This window comes from Myripristis murdjan, chromosome 23, assembly GCF_902150065.1.
Source record: "Myripristis murdjan chromosome 23, fMyrMur1.1, whole genome shotgun sequence".
In the NCBI taxonomy this organism is placed as follows: Eukaryota; Metazoa; Chordata; class Actinopteri; order Holocentriformes; family Holocentridae; genus Myripristis; species Myripristis murdjan.
This window is the reverse complement of record NC_044002.1, coordinates 598394-618263: the sequence shown is the minus strand read 5'-3', so window position 1 is coordinate 618263 and position 19870 is coordinate 598394. Positions and strand designations below refer to the sequence as shown.

General features: G+C 38.5%; 1 protein-coding gene across 1 annotated transcript; it reads left to right on the top strand.

Moving 5' to 3' along the window:
• The first annotated feature begins 3859 nt into the window (after positions 1 to 3859).
• LOC115355300 (beta-2-microglobulin-like) lies at positions 3860 to 7732 on the top strand. The gene is made up of 4 exons (XM_030046048.1): positions 3860 to 4033; positions 5261 to 5533; positions 6550 to 6586; positions 6702 to 7732. The coding sequence occupies exons 1-3, from the start codon at positions 3973 to 3975 to the stop codon at positions 6561 to 6563; spliced, it is 348 nt and encodes a 115-aa protein (XP_029901908.1). The 5' UTR covers positions 3860 to 3972; the 3' UTR covers positions 6564 to 6586; positions 6702 to 7732.
• Positions 7733 to 19870: the final 12138 nt, after the last annotated feature.

Here is a 19870-nt window from a genome sequence, read left to right as displayed (position 1 = left end):
GCTGATGGTTTTCATTCTTTTATGCATAATTCCTACACAATACAGTCATGAGATGGTTATTGATCATTGATCAGGACTTTTTAAGTGCCATGTAGTGAGCCAAAGTCTGGACAAACTGTAGGCTGTAATCTGTTATTTCATGTTCTTTCTACCAGAGCTTTAATATTTACAGGAATTTTATGTTCTATGCAGTTAAATAAAATACAAACTCTCATCCTTTGTATGTTTGCAAGTGAAAGGCAAATCAGTTAGGAGGGATTACCACAACTGTCAGCCTCAGCTAGCTGCTGGTTTACAGTTTTTTTCAATCGTTTTTTCCAGTATACTGGAACTGGGGTCCACTTTGTTGTCATCTTCACCTCCAAACCACAGCAGAAGTTTTCTTTTGCAAATGTGTTCATACCTTTTCATTGGATTCACACATTTTTCAGGCTCTTTTGCACAACACTTCTCACATGTGTCATTTACATGGCCCTGACTCCACTGACTTCACTGTGGTAGTCAAAAGCAAAACATCTGCTCACAGCTGATAGAAATTACCTGCATCACTGTGAAATCACTAGTGCACCTGCATCACTACCCTTTCCACAAATCACCATTCACCAATCAATCAGGATGCACCTACAAAAAAGGGGCCTATAAATTGCATTCTGTATTTTTTTTTTTTATTTAGTTTTTCTGTGTAATACTGTATGTGAATTACAGTATTTCAGTTTTTGCCATCAATACAGTAAAATTTCACTTCAAAGTCTTTCTGAGTTTGGATGCAATTCTTTACTGTAAGTTCACATTTGAATGTGTAGCACACAGGAGAACCTTGTTCAAACTGACAGCTGTATTTTGTATTCTGCTGTCAGCTGTGTTACAGTACAGTAGAGCTGATTGAAGGAATCTACTCATTTGGGCAGAAGTTGAGTTGTTTGAGGGAAATATTGGCTTATTCTACTTGCTTTACAAAATGTAACTGTAAATTGTCAGAAAAATATGACTGCAATACACACAGGAAAAAGTAAAGTGGAACCTACTCAGACTGAAAAGGGTGTGTTGCATTTTGGTGTTGAGTATGAAGTGAGTGAGTGGCTGGATTCGCTCGCTTGACTGCGAGTTGTATTGGGCGGTGACAAAATGTGCTTTTGCTGTATGTTTGAAATGTTTTGTCATGGTAAGAGCCTTTTGCAAACAAAATGTGTTATTTTGGGCAGAGCACCTCTCATTAGGCCTATGTATTAGCTGTTTTGATACCAGGGTTTCTGAGTTGACAGAGGAGGTAAAGCGATTGAAAAAAACTGTATTATGAAAAGCTCAGTAGGCCTACTGTATAGACAGGAAAAAAAGATTCATGTGATGCCATCGAAGTGTTAAGAATGTCTGAAAATGCTCTGGCAGCGTAAAACTTACTGAAAGGTAATAAAGTTGCTCATAAGTGCTACTGTGTTCCACTTTGGGTCTGTGATAAGTGTATCAATGGTCAGAATAGATATCGATAGTAACTAAACAGAGTGACAGCGAAAAGGGGAGGGTAGCGAGCCGCCATGTCTACATAAATGACGTCATGACGGGACTGTAAGACGAGGAAGTGCAATGTACGCCAATGTTAAAAACTCCGCTTTTCAAATACTGCTATTTCCAATGGTAGTATTGAATAAAATGACATAGAAGTCACGTTATTATAATATCAAAGCCCTTTAGAGAAGAGCTTTCAGGTCAGGCAGGAGATTTTAACAGTAGCATACCGGTCCCTCATCGAATCAATTCTCACATTCAACATTGTCACCTGGTACAGCCTCATGACGGCAAGGGACAAGAAAAAACTCACAAAAATCACTAAACAAGCTGTTAAAATTACTGGTACTACCCGGATGCAACTTTCAGAACTCAGCAGACAGGAAGGCAGTATCCATCACTCAGGACTGTACGCATCCACTCCACCACTCCTTTCAGTCGCTCGCCTCCGGTAGCCGTTCCAGAGCACCTCCGGCGAGGAAACGCTCACACAATCCCCACTGCAATCAGCGTCCTAATCAAAACGGCATAGTCACTACTTTTGTATTGTTGTTTGTATTGTTTGTGTTGTGTTGTGTGTGATGATGGCCGCGGATGTTGATGTTTTTATGTTGTTTTTAGACTGATAGAGCCTTTGACCAAAAAGCAATTTTCTATCACAGTGTGATAGACAATAAAGTTTTTCTTGAATCCTGAATCTTATAAAAAAAAAAGAAAAAAAAAAAAAGAAATGAAATGAATTTATCTGTCGCGGTTTAAATGATATAAAGCTGGTCTGCTAAAGGACTTTAATTCGCTGTAAAACAGTAAAACAACGGTAAGAAAACGCAGCTCAGTCATGGGAAATGTTTTACTGGAGCTACTAAGAATATCTCCAGCTCTGACTGTCATTAATCCCCCTCTTGAAATAATATTTTGGTGGCGTAATTTTAATATTGGACTTCCGCGTCTTTTCCCAGTTAACCAAACATGGCGACGAGATGAAAGGCGAGCTGTGAAAGCAATCGTTCTTTCATTTGGCCTAAAATAGCTTCTCTTTATACATGTTTTTAAGCTTCCGATTTTTAAAGCTATTTGACTACAATTGAAAACTTAAAATTCAGAAATGACAAATTGGAAAAAGCTATGAGATTACTTGGACATTTCAAATTTACCCCAAGTAGTTAGCAGACCCTGACGTTTTTTTCCGTTTCTTTCCTTCCCCCTACATTTTATTTGTTGTTCATTGTAAATTATTTTTTCTATTACTTGTAGCCTACACTTAAGTATATTTTCAGCGACTTTTCTACTGAAAAAATGTATGTAATGTGTAGCCTATAGCTCGTCTACATCCCTTTACTCAAATAAAGGGAAAAAAGAACACAATCTCACCCAAAGCATCTACTAACCGAACTTGAAAGTGTGAATGATTAACTGTACATGACTGCCATCTTGTGGCAGGTCTTTAGACATGCATATTACAAAGGAGACTAAATTTAAACTTTGAATATATGTGATAAAATGGATGAAGGCAAATTAAGATTAGATGGTTAGGTAGAGATCTTTCTCTTTTGGTTGCATTCATATATCAAAGATGAGAAATCTTTCAAGGTGCATTTATCCAGCTTATTCTCTTTCCATATGTAACAAAAAACAAACAAACAAAACAAAACAAAACAAACAAACAAAAAAAAAAAAAACCTCAAGCTCAACTTATATTTCGAAAATAAAATGTCATTTTTTTCACAAAAGCGCCCATGGTAAAAGATTATGAAGATAGTGAAGTTAAGTTTCCTTAAGAAATACAGCCGTTTCTGAGCTTTTTTTTTTTTTTTAACCAGGGCAGAGATATGTGAAGTCCATGTCAGGTTCTCTGTTATGTTGATTCCCAAGAACTTGAAACTGCTCACTTGCTCCACCTCAGCTCCATTGATGTAGACAGGGTTGTGTGTCTTTGCCTCCTTTTTTCTAAAATCAACAATCAGCTCTTTGGTTTTGCTGACGTTGAGCAGTAGATGTTTTCTTCTCCCATTTTACCTTAAATTATATTACATTTGGAATTACAGGCCTAATAGAGGATAGGAACGTTGAATACTTTATTTTAGGACAATTTCTTTTTATCCTAAATATACATAATGTCGTGTAATATAATATAGCCTAATGTCGTGCAGGGTTTTTGAGCACAGGCAGATTACGATCACCAGAAGATACACCATGGATGATGACACAACATAAACCTGTGAATATCACCCGAAAAACAAACTGCGCAACAGAGAGCAACGTGCTGTGCTCATTTTTACCTAGCAACAGTCAATTATGACTGTGAAATTATTTTGCTATTGGTCAAACTAAAGCGGAAACGTATAATACTGTCCGGAAGAGTAGGGATTTTACTTTCGTTTTCTTCGCGCTTGGTCTGTCGTTCCTCTCGTTCTTGTGACAAGTTTTTTGAATCAAAAGGTTTTTGTAAGAATCGACTAAGACGAAACCATGAAGACGCTCATCTGTGCGGTTCTCTTCTGCGTCCTTGGGACTTTAATTGCCAAAGATTGTAAGTATTGTATTTGTCCTTTTGAAATACGGTAGTAGGCCCAGGCGATAGTTCTGTACGACAGTCGACTTCGATTTGAGGAAGTGTTTGTCATCGGCAGCGCGTTTATGTGTTAATTTGTTCGTTTGTTTTTGTCCTCTTTTCTGTGTTAATTTGTTCGTTTGTTTTTATCCTCTTTACTTTTTGAACATAGTAGGCTACTTAACTACCCATATGAAAATTCGCGGTAGTCTTTATGTAGTAACCACAGTTTTACAAGGGTACTTCATGGTATCCATGATTATTATAGGCTACTCTTAACTATGGTATTACCAGAGTTATACCGTGGTGTTTTGTGGAAACAATGATTACTATAGGCAACTCTTGACCGTGGTGCTACCGTGGTTTTACTGTGGTCCTTTATTGTGTTAACGGTAGCGCTACCATGTTTTCAAGTGTATTTTATGGTGACCAATGATCAATTGCTAGTAATACTGGAAAACAGTGGATGAACCATGGTTCTGAAACCATGGTTCTACTTTGTCAACATAGTTTTCTTGTCATAGTAAAGTAAGGTTAGGCCTTATATTTGGTAGGTAAGGAGACGGTAACAGTGTGAATCATCAGATTGAGCTTACAAGAAGTAATCTAATTGTTAGAATGGGTAGTTAACCCATTTTAAGTCACGTTATGTAGGACAGAGGTGGTACTGTCTTCCTCGCCTCATTTCGCAGTGTTGGATACTGAAACAGTGGTTAAACCATGGTTCAGAAATGATGCTTATATTTTGTCACCATAGTTTTCTTGCCATAGAAAAGCAAGGTTAGGCCTGTTTTTTGTTTTTTTTTAGTTAAGGAGACAGCAACAGTGGGGAGAGCATTAAATGTAACACATTTTGGGTGTTAATTTCTAAAGAGCTTTTTAATTATCTGTTTTTGGTATGTATTATTACAGTAATAAAGATTTTGCTTGTTACTATGAAACACAACCTCAAGCACCTCTTATTGTCCTTTGACTCCACTCCACTTTGGCAACCATTGATGAATACTTATTCATTTCAATTTACTGTAAGGCACTATGACCAGTCTAGTTGATATACTGAAGCATATGATATGTAGAGACGTCCAGTAATAGGAAAATAGAACAGCCTGTCATTATTTCACAATAAAACCCTGGAGCCAGTACATGATGTTAAGGATCAAAGGTGAGCTGCAACAGCCTTGTTGTTCTGTTTGTCACCCAATGTAGCTCCACCCAAGGTTCAGGTGTACAGCCGTAACCCAGGAGACTTTGATAAGGACAACACCCTGATCTGCCATGTAAGCGGCTTCCACCCTCCTGACATTACCATCGAGCTCCTGAAGAACGGCGTACTAATGGACAATGCCAATCAGACTGACCTGGCCTTCGAGGACAACTGGCACTTCTTCCTGACCAAGAGTGCACCCTTCACTCCAAAGCGTGGTGAGGAATATAGGTGCAAGGTCACTCACCTGGGAAGTCCCAAGTTTTACTCATGGGGTAAGGGTTTTATCTCTCACTTTCTCTCTCTTTCTCCTCTCTCCCATTCACTCATGCCCATACGATTGAATATTGCTCTCACAGATGTTTGGAAATGAGCATTCAAAGCATCATAGTGTCATTTTTGTCTTGTTGGGTTGTTGTTAATGTTACAACATGCAGAGGTTTAAAACATAATCACAGTTCTTAATTACTGCTCAAGTAAAAGTGAAAGTCCCCCATTACAATGCTACTAAAGTAAAAATCCTAAAGAATCCGGTATAAAGTGTGCTCAAGTATTAAAAAGTGCAAGTAAATTCTGCTAAAAATTAAGATACTCACCAAAAAGTATTAAAAGCCAGCTTCTGTAGAAAAGTAAAAAAAAAAAAAAAAAATCTTTTTGGCAGCACCCACCGATGAAGCGAGATCAACAAAGAAAAAAATAGTGCATTCTAAAACGGATAGAATGAATTTATTTAAATTATTATTTTTGTTGTTATTGTTGTTGATGTTACTATTTTGTGTCCTTAAAAATGTACTCTGTTTTAAATACATTTTAATACAGGGAAATTCACAAAATTCACAGTTGCTGCCTTTTTGAAACAGAAATGCTGATTAAGTAACTGTCTTTTGAAAACACTCAAATATTTTAATATACTGGACTTTTTGTTGTAGGTCTTACACATAGCCAATATATGAAAACTTTTTTAATCATCAGATAGTCAAGGGGAAGTCCACCTCAATGGCAGGAAGGTAACAGTTAGCATGTGGAGCATCCAGCCATTATCCAGCACTCAGGAATAATGAGAGCAAGATAGCACCACTACTGTCCTACAGAACAGCTGGTGGGGACAGAGAAATAATATCACATTTTTCAAAATGGATGAACTATCGCATTAATGTGGATAGTGGCATCAGTTTATTGTCACATCTCAGTCTACATCTAAATACCCCTATGCCATATACATTTGCTACAGTACCTCCTGTTACGCTGGAAAAGACATTGGTCTCAAAATGAATTCTTCTTCTTCCTCCAGAGCCAGATATGTAAATCTTTGGTGTGCCTTGCTGCAGGTATGTATCATTTTAGTGCCATTTATCTGTTTGATAAACAGATATTTTTCTACATTAATTATTAAGTGATTGTACAATTAATAATAAGTTTTCATCCTTGATTTGATAACCACAGGTCTGGTCAAGCCCCTGGAAGATCTTATGTGAACCTGCTATCCATAATATTGGTTCTCTTGGGAATGCTTAAAATGCCATAATGTGACAGGAAAGGTTGAAGCACAGAATGTGAACTGGAGCAGGTCATTCCTGTTTAAATCAACACAACATGATAGTTGGAGTGATGGCCAATTTTTTCCCCTACTGTTTCCATTTGCGAAGAGCTGAGGTCATTGCACTGGGCCAACTTCTGTAATCCACTTGGTAGTAAATATTAATGCTGATTACTACTTTTAACAAGCAGACATATAGTCTCAGTTCTAAAGTTAGTGTGACACACTTTACGGCCCTACTGACATGCATTGTCACCACAGCAACTAACCACAATCACCATTTTATGCTGCAATAACCAAATGATCACGGCAAACAGTTCAGCGACTGTTCTGCTCCATTCAGGTTCTGTGGGCTGGAGATGCTTGTTCTTTTCATGCAATTCTTATATTGAGGTTAGGCAATTTCTTTTTTCCCCTCTTATATTGATTATTGGAATTGTGTGCATTCTTTGTGTTTCGCTTGTCTTTAAAGACTAAATAGACCATTGACCTATACTAAGGAAAGTAGAATGTGGTATATTTTTTTGTGTGAAATGTTAAATTACAGCCACTTCTATATTCTTGTCCTTGAAGTATTTTGTGCACTTTGTTTGAATTATCATCTAGAAATTGTTTAGCCTTGTGGTTGCTGGGTGGGGATTTGTAAGAAATTATTTGGTTCCTCTAGACATGCAGTGCCAGTGTTGATCCTTAAGATGGCGCTAGTAGACAGGCTCAGTTTGACTGATGCATTTGGGGGTTAATCTTTCTGATTGATATGCTGCATCTGTTTCTCTTTCTTCAGTTTATTTTCTTGCTGAAACTATTGAGCTGATGTTTATTACAACTCTGTGTTGTATATTGGACAAACCTAAAAAATATCAGTGACATCTCTCAAATTTTATACACGCCTAAAGTAATAAAAATGTTTCACAACCATTGAGGTCATCTGTGTTTGAAAATAAATGTTTTCACATTCTTGAAGTGCTCTCAGGATGGAAATGCTGCACAGTAATATGTTCATCTAATTACATATTTTGATGTTAACATTTAGCTCTTTATTGAGGTGCTTTTTTCAACTTGTGTGTCTACCAACTTGTGCCCACAGTTTTCCGGTGTGCAGTAGTAACTTTATCTAATAATAAAAAGTAATGCATAACCAACAGTCATAAATTATTTACAGTCATCAAGGGTTACACAAAGATTTCCAAAGAATGATTTTTCACCAGACGAAGATAGGAAGACACTGAACGCTGGCAGAGTCACAGCAAAACACCAAATAATGGGCATCTACAATATTTTCACAATACAGATTACTCTGCAGTATTAGACAACAAGCACTACTGCTTTACTTCTCTCCTCCTTAAATGTCCTTAAATGTTCATACCAGTGATTTTGCAAGAATTTGAAGCATATGTTATCTGATCTTATGTAAATCTAATTTTTAGTATGTTGAATAACTTTTTGTGATTTATGAGTTTTTTATATCCGATTTTTCCACCATTATGAAGAATACAAGGGGTAACTAATATATTGGTGGTTTTACGGTAAAACTAAATCTAAGTCTAACCTAGGTCATGAACTTATTAATCACCCCTCGTATGGAAATAACAAGAAAAAAGAAATACCACTACTGTAATAAAATAAATGTAGACTTCCATAGCCACACGTGTTCTGCACACTCCCCAGAAAGCAAAAATGCATTGAATCAACATTGAGATATGGTCATGGCTTAAGATTGAATCAACGTTGATGTCAGACGTTGAAAATAACATTGAAAGCGCTCGTTATGATCAACATTGAAATAATGTTGAATTTTCAATCAGTCTCAACATTGATTCAATATTTATTCAACTACATTATGTTCAACATTGAAATAATGTAGAGCCAATCCCAGCACTCAGGGCGAAGGCAAGGAAACACCCTGGACAGGTCACCAGTCCATCGCAGGGCAGACAGACAAACACTGACATTCACACACACAGATGCACAGCATACCATACATTGAAACCATGTCTATTTAATGTTGACATTTCAACACTGAAAAACCAGCATCTATACAATGCTGATTCAACAACATTTTTTTCAAATGTTGAAACGGTAGCTGTAATTAAACATTGAATCAACATAGATTTATCAACCTCAACCAAAAATAACCAATTTGACCAAAATTCAATGTTGAATCACTGTATTTTGCTATCTGGGTCTTACCTGGTGAGCTATGAGGGCGCCCAAGTGTTATTAGTTCTTGCAGTAAAGTTTGTTTCTCTACCCCTTACAGAAATAAGGTTTGGCACATTTCTTTGACATACCAAATGTAGGAGTTATTCATGAATGTTCAGTTTTTTCTCTTCCATGTGGGTCTCTAACCTAAACCCAATAACTCAGGTCTCATCTGTGCATTAACCTCATTATCAAAGTGTCCATTCAACTCCTGTTTTCCTTGTTGCCATAAAAACCAGCAGACTGTGGACAGAGGCCTGTGGGGAAGTTAAATGGTAAGACTTCTCATTATTGAAGTCTCCCCAACCCATTAAACCACAAGCCTCTGTAATGGTTATGCAATGAGTTAAAGGGTCAAACCAGTGATTTTGCACGTTATGGTAATATCTACAAAATGTATACACTTCATGTTTTTGCTATTCTTTTCCCAAGCAAGTAGTTGTATTTTAGAACTCCAATATAATTTTCCTCCCTTATATCCAGCCTTTGGTTTCTATTCATTCCACTGTGATATGAAAATGAACTTTCAGAGACTTCAGCCTTTCTTAACACCAGTATCCCATCACCGTAATAAAGTTGTCGGAATTAGTTTTCCCTAAAAGCAGCAGCACAATTGTGTTTTGATGTCTTGAAAGGTCAGGTAGAGTGAAACGGTCCCTCCACTGGAAAATAGTTTCCAGAGAAACTCTTGCTTTACACAGCCAATTATCAGTTCTGTGGTGTATGAATGGTGATGATGTTAGCCACAGAAGCAGATTCAGAACAAAGACTCCCGCACACTGCTTGCCTCACTTGCGAAGGGAGAACTTCATTAACAACGTTTCGGTACACAGACCTTCATCAGGTTATCTTACCAAACAATGAGAGAGAGTCCTAAATAGGTTGGTTAACCCACACCCACAAATCAGGTTCCACCATAATGTGACATCATCATAACTTGAAAGCATCATGACTATCCTGTTGCTGTACACTTCAGTGATGAGAAACATGACATCTCCACCCTACGGTTCTGTGGTATCGAAATAGTCAGTCTACCACCGAGAGGTGGAGACTTGGACTTGTTAAAAAGACATGAGGCTTATTGGATCTTCACATTATCTCCTAGAGGACTAAATGATGAATTACCCCTTAATGTGATGTTGTAATCCAAATGAGATATTCTCGATGATTTTCCATGTTAAAAATATATATCTAAAAACATGTTCGTTTGCTTGTAAAATAATTATTTTTCTATGTAGCATCAGATCTATTGATGCTACATAGAAAAAGACCAAATGTAATGTGAAAATCACATTACATTTGGTCTTTTTGAGTCATTTTTAGCCTTGATCTGCATATATATCTAATTCTATGCCCTTTTTTATTTAAGGACAGGCTCTAGAAGACAAGTTGTAAATACTTCTTTCAAGCTTGTACTATAATTATCATTGTGCTTCTCTGTATTTTGGATATTTACATATTTCTACATATAATTGGTTGTAGACCTGGTTAGTGTAACTTGTCAATATATTCTACTGTCTGATACATTTTGCTGGACAAATCTCACTTTCATATCGTGAGCCTTTTGCATAAAGTCCTCAATCGTTTTGCAAACTCTTCGAAGTCTGAAAAATTGACTTGGGGAGGCCCCTTTTGAGTGGAGTGGGATGGAAGCTACTCAACAATAAAAGAGTGTTTTTATCAGTTTCCTTGCGGTATAAAGTGGTGGATAAGGTACCATTGTTTTTAATGACCCACATATCCAGAAAGTGAACCGTATCCTTGCTGTAATCCATCGTGAATTTTAGGTTGCTACTGAAACTATTCAATGAGATGAGAAAGTCATGTAACTCCTCCACGTCACCTTTAAACAGACAAAATACATCATCAATATATCTATACCATTTCAAAATTTCAGACAGATGTATATTTATTTTAGGATTTAAGACAAAGTTTCTCTCAAAAAAAGTAATTCTTTTTCATGACAAAATTAGCGAGATCAACGATAAACTGACTAGGTGGGACGGAAGCCCCGTCCCGGCTCTGAAGATAGAAGTTTAAGGCGTCCAAACCACCATCATGTGGTATATTGGTGTAGAAGCTGGCAATATCAAACGTAACTAGAAAAACATAATCGGCTTAGTCATTTTTTATTTAATTTTAATTTGTTTTATTCTGTTTTATAGTACTGTGTTTATGTATTTTTAGTATTTTATTTTATTTTATTTTTTTTGTATTTTTAGTATTTATTTTATTTATTGTAATTATTGCTATCATCTGTGCTGCTTTTAATCTGTACAGCACTTTGGTCAACCCCGGTTGTTTTAAATGTGCTCTATAAATAAAGTTTGAGTTGAGTTGAGTTGAGTAACATCAGATATCTTATTGATGAAATCTGTTGAATCTCTTATATATGCTGGTAGAGTATAGACATAAGGCTTAATAAAAAAAAAAAGTCAACAAATTCTGACGAAGGAGCCAATAAAGAATTAGTCTGAGCTACAATGGGGCTGCCTGGGGGATCAGACAATGATTTGTGTATTTTAGGTAAAGTGTACAAAACAGGACAAATAGGATGCTGACAATACAAGAAATCATGCTCAGCTGTAGTAATTCAATCTTTTTGTCCAGCATCTTGCAAATAAGTACATACTTCTTGTTGAAACGTAATAGTGGGATCAGAGTGCAATTTCCGATAGAATTTGACGTCAGACAACTGAAAGAGAATTTCAGATTGGTATTTGTCTGTGTCCTGGACACAAATAGCATCACCTTTGTCAGCAGGTTTTATCACGATGTCCTTATCACCTATGAGTTCATTCAGAGCAGTTCTTTCATTATCAGTCAGATTCTTCGTTACATGAAAAGGTTGATTGCAGTGGCGGCTGGTGAAAAAAATTCTTGGTGGGGCTGGTGTGCCAACTCATTTCCCTGCCTAGTCTAGTATAAGCATTCAAATGAACAGTTGGAAAATTACTAACAGTTCCACAATAATATTTAATTTCCTTCTCAAAATCAACAGTTTCAAAGATAAAATAACAATTTACAGCTATATGCTATCAAATACTATACAATACAATACAATAATGAGATAAATTTACAGAAAGGGATTTCAGCTGAATCTATACAAATATATACAACAGTGTGAGTGAGTGAGTGAGTGAGTGAGTGAGTGAGAGAGTGAGTGAGAGAGTAAGTTTACAGCAAAGTTCTTTTCAAAAATTAAAACATAATCAGATGATTTACCCTATCTGATCAAGAAAAAATGCAACATTTGCTTGAAGAAAACAGCATCAGTGCCATAGAAGCAGCAACATTTGTCACTGCATGTCACAAACACAACAAAACAACAGTATGTGACACACTGGATTTCCAACTGGAATCCAGTGTGAAGAAATAACAAGTGCATAAATAACAAGAAGGGACACTCTCAACTAGTGCAGACAAAGTGCATTACAAGAGATCTGTCATCAGAAGCAACATGCATCAATATATCATATCATTTGTCAATATAATACAATGCAATACAATAATCTCTGATTTGATTCATTCTGGTTCATTTCAAATCATTATAAGCACCCAACACCAGACTTTTAAGTCAAAATACATACTCAGTAAGTAGCGCTAGCCGCTAAGCTAACAGTCCCTTTGAAACATATGGAGACGGCTAGGCTAGCGGGTTAGCGAGTTAACAAACACTCACCAGTTCGCTTTTCAGTTCAGTTTTACGTGACGACGTCAGGCACACTCACGACGGAACACAGAGGTAAGTGGCTCCTAAAGGTTAGGGCTCGTCACGGTGAGTATAAAGTGATATATCAACAATTGTATAGGCATTTTGTGACAAAAAGGGGGGGAACCTAGGAAAAATTGCAACAGAAACTCTTTCAACTTTTTTAGTCTCATAAGTATGTTGCTTATAACATATCAAAAGTCCTAAGAAATCCCAGTGGTGGAAAGTATTGAAAAATGCTGAAATAGGTGATGTCCCAATTTTCCATTGACACCCATGTTAAAACAATGATTTATGTAAACTAGGCAAAAAGTTCTGCACCGCTTTTTCAGTCTATAATTTCTCCCCTTTATTTATACCCAATAGTGTTGTATCTTATACTGTTGTAAAGCCTGATTCGTCCTCTTTCCGATGAGATGCAACTGTAAGGATCCTGCATTTCTGGAATGAGTGACACCGGTAATTGTGTGGGAAGCAACCAATTTTTTTCACATCATCACGTTGAAATACACAGGCATGGCCCGACATCATTATAAATCAATAGTTCAAATACAGTCATCATGTCTTCCATTGAACTAAAAAACGTTTTTGGTCCTTTTAATCAGACATGGGATGTTTATTTACCTTGACAGTTTCGGAGGTCAATTGTCACTCTTCTCTGACAATGTCACACTAACCTCGCAACAACTGCCACCTACAGTACATGCAGTAGGTTACTGTAGCGGGTGGCAGAAGTCAGACTGGGAATGGGCGGCTCGCCCCGGGGTATTATTATTATTTTTAATAAATGCAGGTTAAATACGGGAAATTTACGGGAAAATACTAATACGGGAGGGGGCCGGGAAAGGAGGGTAAAATACGGGAAAATCCCAGCCAAAACGGGATACTTGACAGGTATGCTAAGAGCACAGAAATGAAAATTACAGAAACCTTAAATGCCACTGTGTGTTTTATCTAGCCAATGACAGGCAGAATAATAAGAATCATGTTATTGTCAACAACAAAATTAAGTAATAAGGTATGGATGCTCTCTTGAACAAGGGCGCGGGAAGGGTGGTGCTGAGGGTGCTGCAGCACCCCCTGCTGAGGAGGGGTGGAATAAATGTCAAATTAATTTTACCACATTTCAAAGTCATTTTCTTTAGAAAATGACTTGATTGTGGCAGTCACTTAGCGTGTGGACAGGGGGAGAAAGTAAAACGTGTATTAATCTACTGCACCTAATGCAAGGAAAACGAAAAACATGTAAAACGCGTGCAGAGGGGCAATCACACCGAGACACATCAGGCGGCACCATCAGTCGGCATCAGGCGAGCCGGCCGCGGCACCGGCCAGCATCAGGCAGCTCACCTGTCAGGTCCGGCAGACCTGACTGGGTGGGCGCGGTATCGGACGGTGCCGCGGCCGGCCAGCCTGATGCCGACTGATGGTGCCACGGCATGTGCGGGTCAATACTGTAGTCTAGAAAACTGGCGATTTTTTTTTCTCGTGCGCCCCCAAGTAGATTGCGCCTTGGGCAGTTGCACTGCCCATAGCAGAAACCGTCCCTGCTGCCGAGTCTGCCAGCACAGCGGGATACTGCTGCAACTCTCTCTCACTTGTTTGCACTGCGCTCGCACAGCTGGTTGTCTGTCTGTCACTGAAAGTTTAGCCTCCAAATCAGTGGTGTAGTCTACGTGATATGCAGGTATACGGCGTATACCCACTAGAAAAGGTCCCGCATTTCCGTATAACCACTTAAAAATGCGCAAAGATACGTATCAGTATGTTTTTTTGACATAACGTTCACTTTCTCGTTCATAAAGTCGCCTTCTCTGTGTTACGAAGCGGGCTCTTTTTGACCATATTTCGGGGGACACTACAGCTGGAGCTAACGTTAACGTTTCAGAAAGGGAGCCTGTGTGTGTGCGCGCGCACGTGTGCACCCCCCCCGTGTATTGTATACTGATCAATTTGGGGAGGGGGACAGATCGGGTCACTATAAATCTGGAGGGGACACGTCCCCCCGTCCCCAGTGTCATCTGCGCCCATGGTGTGTGTGTGTCTGTGTCCTAGCTGAATCATACCTGTCACTTCTGAAAAGGATGCAGGGGAAGCAAAAAAGTGCACTGGCTGCTCCACACCCTGTCAGCCACGGCTTGCGCTGAAACCAGCTCCGACAAAAAGTCCTGTTATAGGATTTAGCTTTCTCCTTGGTTTGCTGTTGGATGTTGATTGCGGGCTTGTCGGGTCCCAGCTCCCTCACGCGGATTTTTTTCCGCCATCATCCTTCTTGCAAAAGGGTAATTTAAGGATCTCACCAAATTTGGTGGAAGCTGCAGCTCTTGAACTCCTGTCGTCGTCGCCGCCATTATCTCTCTCACTCACTCCTCGCGGTATTTTTTTTTTCGTAGGGCATGATCGCTGGCTCCTCAAGTAGCTTTAGCAATCCGAAACCTTCACGCATTTTACGTGGACGTAGGGGCGACATTTACAGTGCCCCTACGGCATTAAATTTGGCGACGTTGATTGGTCAATTATTCATCATTTTCCCCTAGCAACCATAACCAGATTGGCTATTTAGCTGCAGGTCTGGGGCGCTTTGACGAGCGCCCCTAAAGAGAAATGATACAGTATGTCGGAGGAAATTCACTACTGATTGAATGAGTCAGTGGGTGTGAATGTTGTGTGAATGGCGTCTCTGTTGATTGAATTCACCTGTAGGTCGAGATGATCCCCTAGGCCCTCGCGTTCTTGTGTGCAATTGTGCACCAGCAGGCTGGGAGGGTGGCATACTGTCCTTTGTTTCCCAATCATATATCTCATGTCTGTGATAATCTTCTGTGTCGCGCTTGTATTTCTTGAGTTTAGTAGCATGTAGCTTGTCTTTGTATTTGCTGACCGTGTCTTTAATGGCCCGATCGATCGATCCGAAGTCATCACCAAACTTCTGTTTCAGATTTTCTTCTTGTATTGAAATCTCACCCTGTGTTCCAATACTCATACTACTATACTATTTAGTAGGGGAAAAAAGAATTAGTAGTAATTAGAAGTATGTCCCAATACATACTAAACTACATACTTTGTAAGGGCAGCTGCAGTACATACTAAAAGTAAAAAGTATAAGTATGCGATTTGGAACGCAGGGTCAGTCTGTTAAGAATTCTTCAAGTTGTAGTCTATGTGCATTTAAGCTTTTATTTTGAAGTGGACGCTTTTATTTTTATAACGTCTATGCAGTTCCTTCCTTTTCCCCATCTTCGGCTGTCAGTATGGTTACAGTGGTGTAGCAGTCATTGAAGATGTAAGTTATGCTTTTAGTTATGTGAAATTAATATGTACATGATACTTACCTCTTCTTTTAGTGTTGTTTAGCTCCTGGCGTATATTTGCACTCTTTAAAGTGTCCGTTTTCACTCGTTAGCATGATTGCGATTTAGCATTTAAGCTAACTGAGTTGGTTTGCATGACTGTTAACTTCAGATTACTACAGTCTACATGCATGTTGTGTGATTTCAGTTTAAAGCAGTACTTATTAACATTATACAGTTGATATTGACATGAATGTATTTTCTACTTACCGTAAGTGTTTATTTACTGCATTTAATTTACAGTAGGACACAATGATAAATCTGTCATTTATTTTTGTTATATTTTTCCAGAAACTGCTCTGTAACCGGAATGCATCACTGTTCCCATGCCGTTCTACAGTAAACAGTTAGAACACAACTGATGTCTCATGTGCTCTCTGGCCGGAGCCCTGCAGTGGTCAGAGCTAGAAATCAGCATCAGAGGTCCCAGTCCTCAACACAGTCGTGAACTCACATGCTTCAGAGGAGACCCTCTCAATAATGAGCAACATGATATCAAAAGAGCATTTGTTGATGATTTCCTCCCATGTTTTTTTTTTTTTACAAAGCTCTCATCCGTTTTGCCAATTGTATGAGCTTTCTGAATATGCAAGCCTCTGGGGATACTTTTATTCCTCCAATACTCGCTTAAGGTGGATCCATGCATGAGGAGGCGGGTTACTTTCAAGCAAAGTCTCTCAAGGTGAACTTTTAAATCTTCTGTGGACACCACTCTTTCCATGTCATTGTTGGGGATTAAGATCCTTTGTGCGTCCTCATGTGAGAATTCAAAGGTGGTGGCACAATTTTGTGTCAACATGTTGATATCTTGGAACGAGGTCATGGTGAGAAGCTCCAAAAACTGGTAGAGCAAATGAGCAGGGTGCCAAAAGGAAAGGCCGAAAAAGATGTGGCTTAGAAAAGTGACTAAGTAAGCCTTTTGCACAAAGGTCGACACATCACGTGAACAGAAGCACACACTGAAGCACGGAAGCCACAGAAGCAGAACATTATGACGTGTTTCAACCAAAAATTCATAATTAAAAATCAAAGTATTTTGAATATATATTGTGAAATCTTTAGTATCCCCAAATGATTTGTGAAATGATTTGTTGTGAAGTAAAATTTGGGGAAAATGTAGAAAATGGGCTAAACATTTAAAATCACTGGTATGGTCCTTTAAAGTAATGAGGTGAAGTAATGATTTTTTGTAAGTATGTGGAACCCAACATACTATGCCACCTCTGGTGTTTGGTCATGGCTATCTCTTACAAATGGAAAGTAATTTACCAGATGGGTTGTAGCATAATTGTGGGTAAGTCAGATTTGAGTGGCTCTCTCCTCAGCAAGAGAGAACAGGCTGAGGTAGGCTAAATCAAACACAGTCAACCTCCATTATCTCAATATTATTCATTACACATGCAGATGACAAAACTGAGTATTCTGATGACACAGGGTTGCAATCTCTGAAATACCGCAACAACAATAGTATTCATCAGCATGTTCCACAGTCGATTAAGCTTTTGAAAAATGGATGGACAGCTGGGAGGAGAATTATGTGGTGTCTGTGACAGATGCTGACATGAGATAGGCTATATGCATAATTGTTTATCTGTTGCTTATACTTTATAAATTTCTACCTGTTGTCAATTAGTTGTTAGAATTAATTTGTCTATGTTTATGTTATTATGGGCCCATGTGCATATGGGTCCATAATAACATAAGTGCTCATAAGTGCCTATGGGCCGCAATACAAAATTGAATGTTTCTGACAAGAAGGTACAATCTAATCCAGTGGTTCTCCAACTTTTTTCAGTAATTTCCTTTGAAATATTTTTTCAGCCAACTTACCCTGGACCAGTGCAAAAAAAAAAAAAAAAATCATGCATAACTGATATTTTTAAATGAGCATTTAAAAAATGTTACTCACCCCCTGCAGTACTCCAACAGAATCAGAATCAGAAATACTTTATTTATCCCTGAGGTGAAACAATTTCAACGGTAGGCATACCCACATTCAAGAACCATTGATCTAATCTTGCATAGCTGTTGATCTACACAACAGAGGTTTCTGTTCACGTGATGTGATTGGTCGAGAGTCTTGCGTTATTTACTAAATGGAGAGTGCATCGCTTCACCTGTATTACTGTGCGTCAGCTACAGGTGACCCTACCTCTGTTAAGCGAGATAACAACTGCCAATAAGTACCTGAAACAAAACTCTCCCTGACGTTAACAGTATTTCTAAATACAACGTTTGATATGGGTTTTCAAACGGAAGAAGACAACAAGGTATCCGTAGGCATTCTCGTAACGTAGCCTAACGGTCTCATAAAATGAGTTCAACAAACTGGGGAAGGAAGAAGTTAAGTGGCTATAACAAGTCAGGTGGCAGCCTATGAGCTTTAAACTGTTGTACCAATTGGGCAGTGTTGTAGTCTAGCCTTTAAACTGGGTTGTGATAAACGTATTTTAGTTTGGGGAACTACTTTACTACTGCAACTACTACTCGACAGAGCATTAACAACGATGATTGTAGCTTTATTTCAGTGTTTAAGTTGAGATTAAAAAAAAAAAGTGTGTGTACATATATATATATATATATATATATATATATATATATATATATATATACATACACACTAAATGCTAAAATGCATTATAACCTTTACAGGTGAACTTAATGTGACCTTCTGTAAACTTTTGAATGCACATGCCCAACTGTTCAATGTTTCAGTACTTTTTGCACAAGTTGCTGTTCTCTAACAAGGAGTTTAACGGCAAAATTCACATCAGGTGTTTGATGCTCCAGCTCATCGAGGTCGTATCATTAGGGAACGGCTGCTGGAGACTGGGGTACCTCAAATGGAGTGGCCTGCACTTTCTCAGACCTGCATCCCATAGAAAACCTATGGGATCAGCTGAGTCGCCGTGTAGAGGCTCGGAGCTCTGTACCCCAGAACCTCAATGTCCTGAGGGCCGCCCTTCAAGAAGAGTGGGATGCCATGCCTCAGCAGACAATAACTCGACTTGTGAACAACATGAGACGTCGTTGTCAAGCTGTAATTGATGCTCAAGGGCACATGACAAGTTATTGACACTGACATTTTTTGTTGTGGTATATCCACCACTGTTGTTGGCTTTTGTTTCAGGAAATTGTTTGAGATGAGGAAATCACCAGTGCATGCTTCTACTTAAATGCCCTACTTTCATGATATAATATCACTGTAGCGTGAACTTTTTATATTTTCCATAAATTTCACCCAAAAGCCAAATATCCCTAACTTTTTGTGAGTAGTGTGTGTGTGTGTGTGTGTGTGTGTGTGTGTGTGTGTGTGTGTGTGTGTGTGTGTGTGTGTGTGTATATATATATATATATACACATATATATATATCGTTGTTTTAAAATCATAATTACTGTATGAAAACCAATAGAATATTTGGGTGTTATAGGAATATGCCACGGTTGTGATGCGGTCTGCACGAGACGGAAGCGAGTGCTTGAGAATGTAAAAGCTTTGATATACAATTAATAGCCTTTAATTCTCGGACTCTGGTGTTCCATTGCTTTTCTGTAAAGCGTTTGTCAGTACTCATGGAGTTTGGCATTCATTAGCCCAACTGTTGCATGATAGTCGGTGAATAGCTCTTGTACAGTAGCCGACACAAAGTACATTGTCAACTCAACAAGTTTCCCTTATAAGTTTTGAGTGCTGCTCTTTGCGGTCTCCTCCCCTGCTCTGTCTGTTTCAGTGTCGTCATATAAGCTTCACCAGGCTACATGTAATAGTGGGGGGAGTTTCCAGAGTTGTGCAACACTGGAGTACAGGAGT

Excerpts from the sequence above, each read along its gene's own strand:
- LOC115355300 (XM_030046048.1), top strand. The coding sequence starts at position 3,973 with ATGAAGACGCTCATCTGTGCGGTTCTCTTCTGCGTCCTTGGGACTTTA. Across the intron at positions 4,034-5,260 it reads GACTTTAATTGCCAAAGATT|CTCCACCCAAGGTTCAGGTG; the intron begins GTAAGTATTGTA and ends CACCCAATGTAG.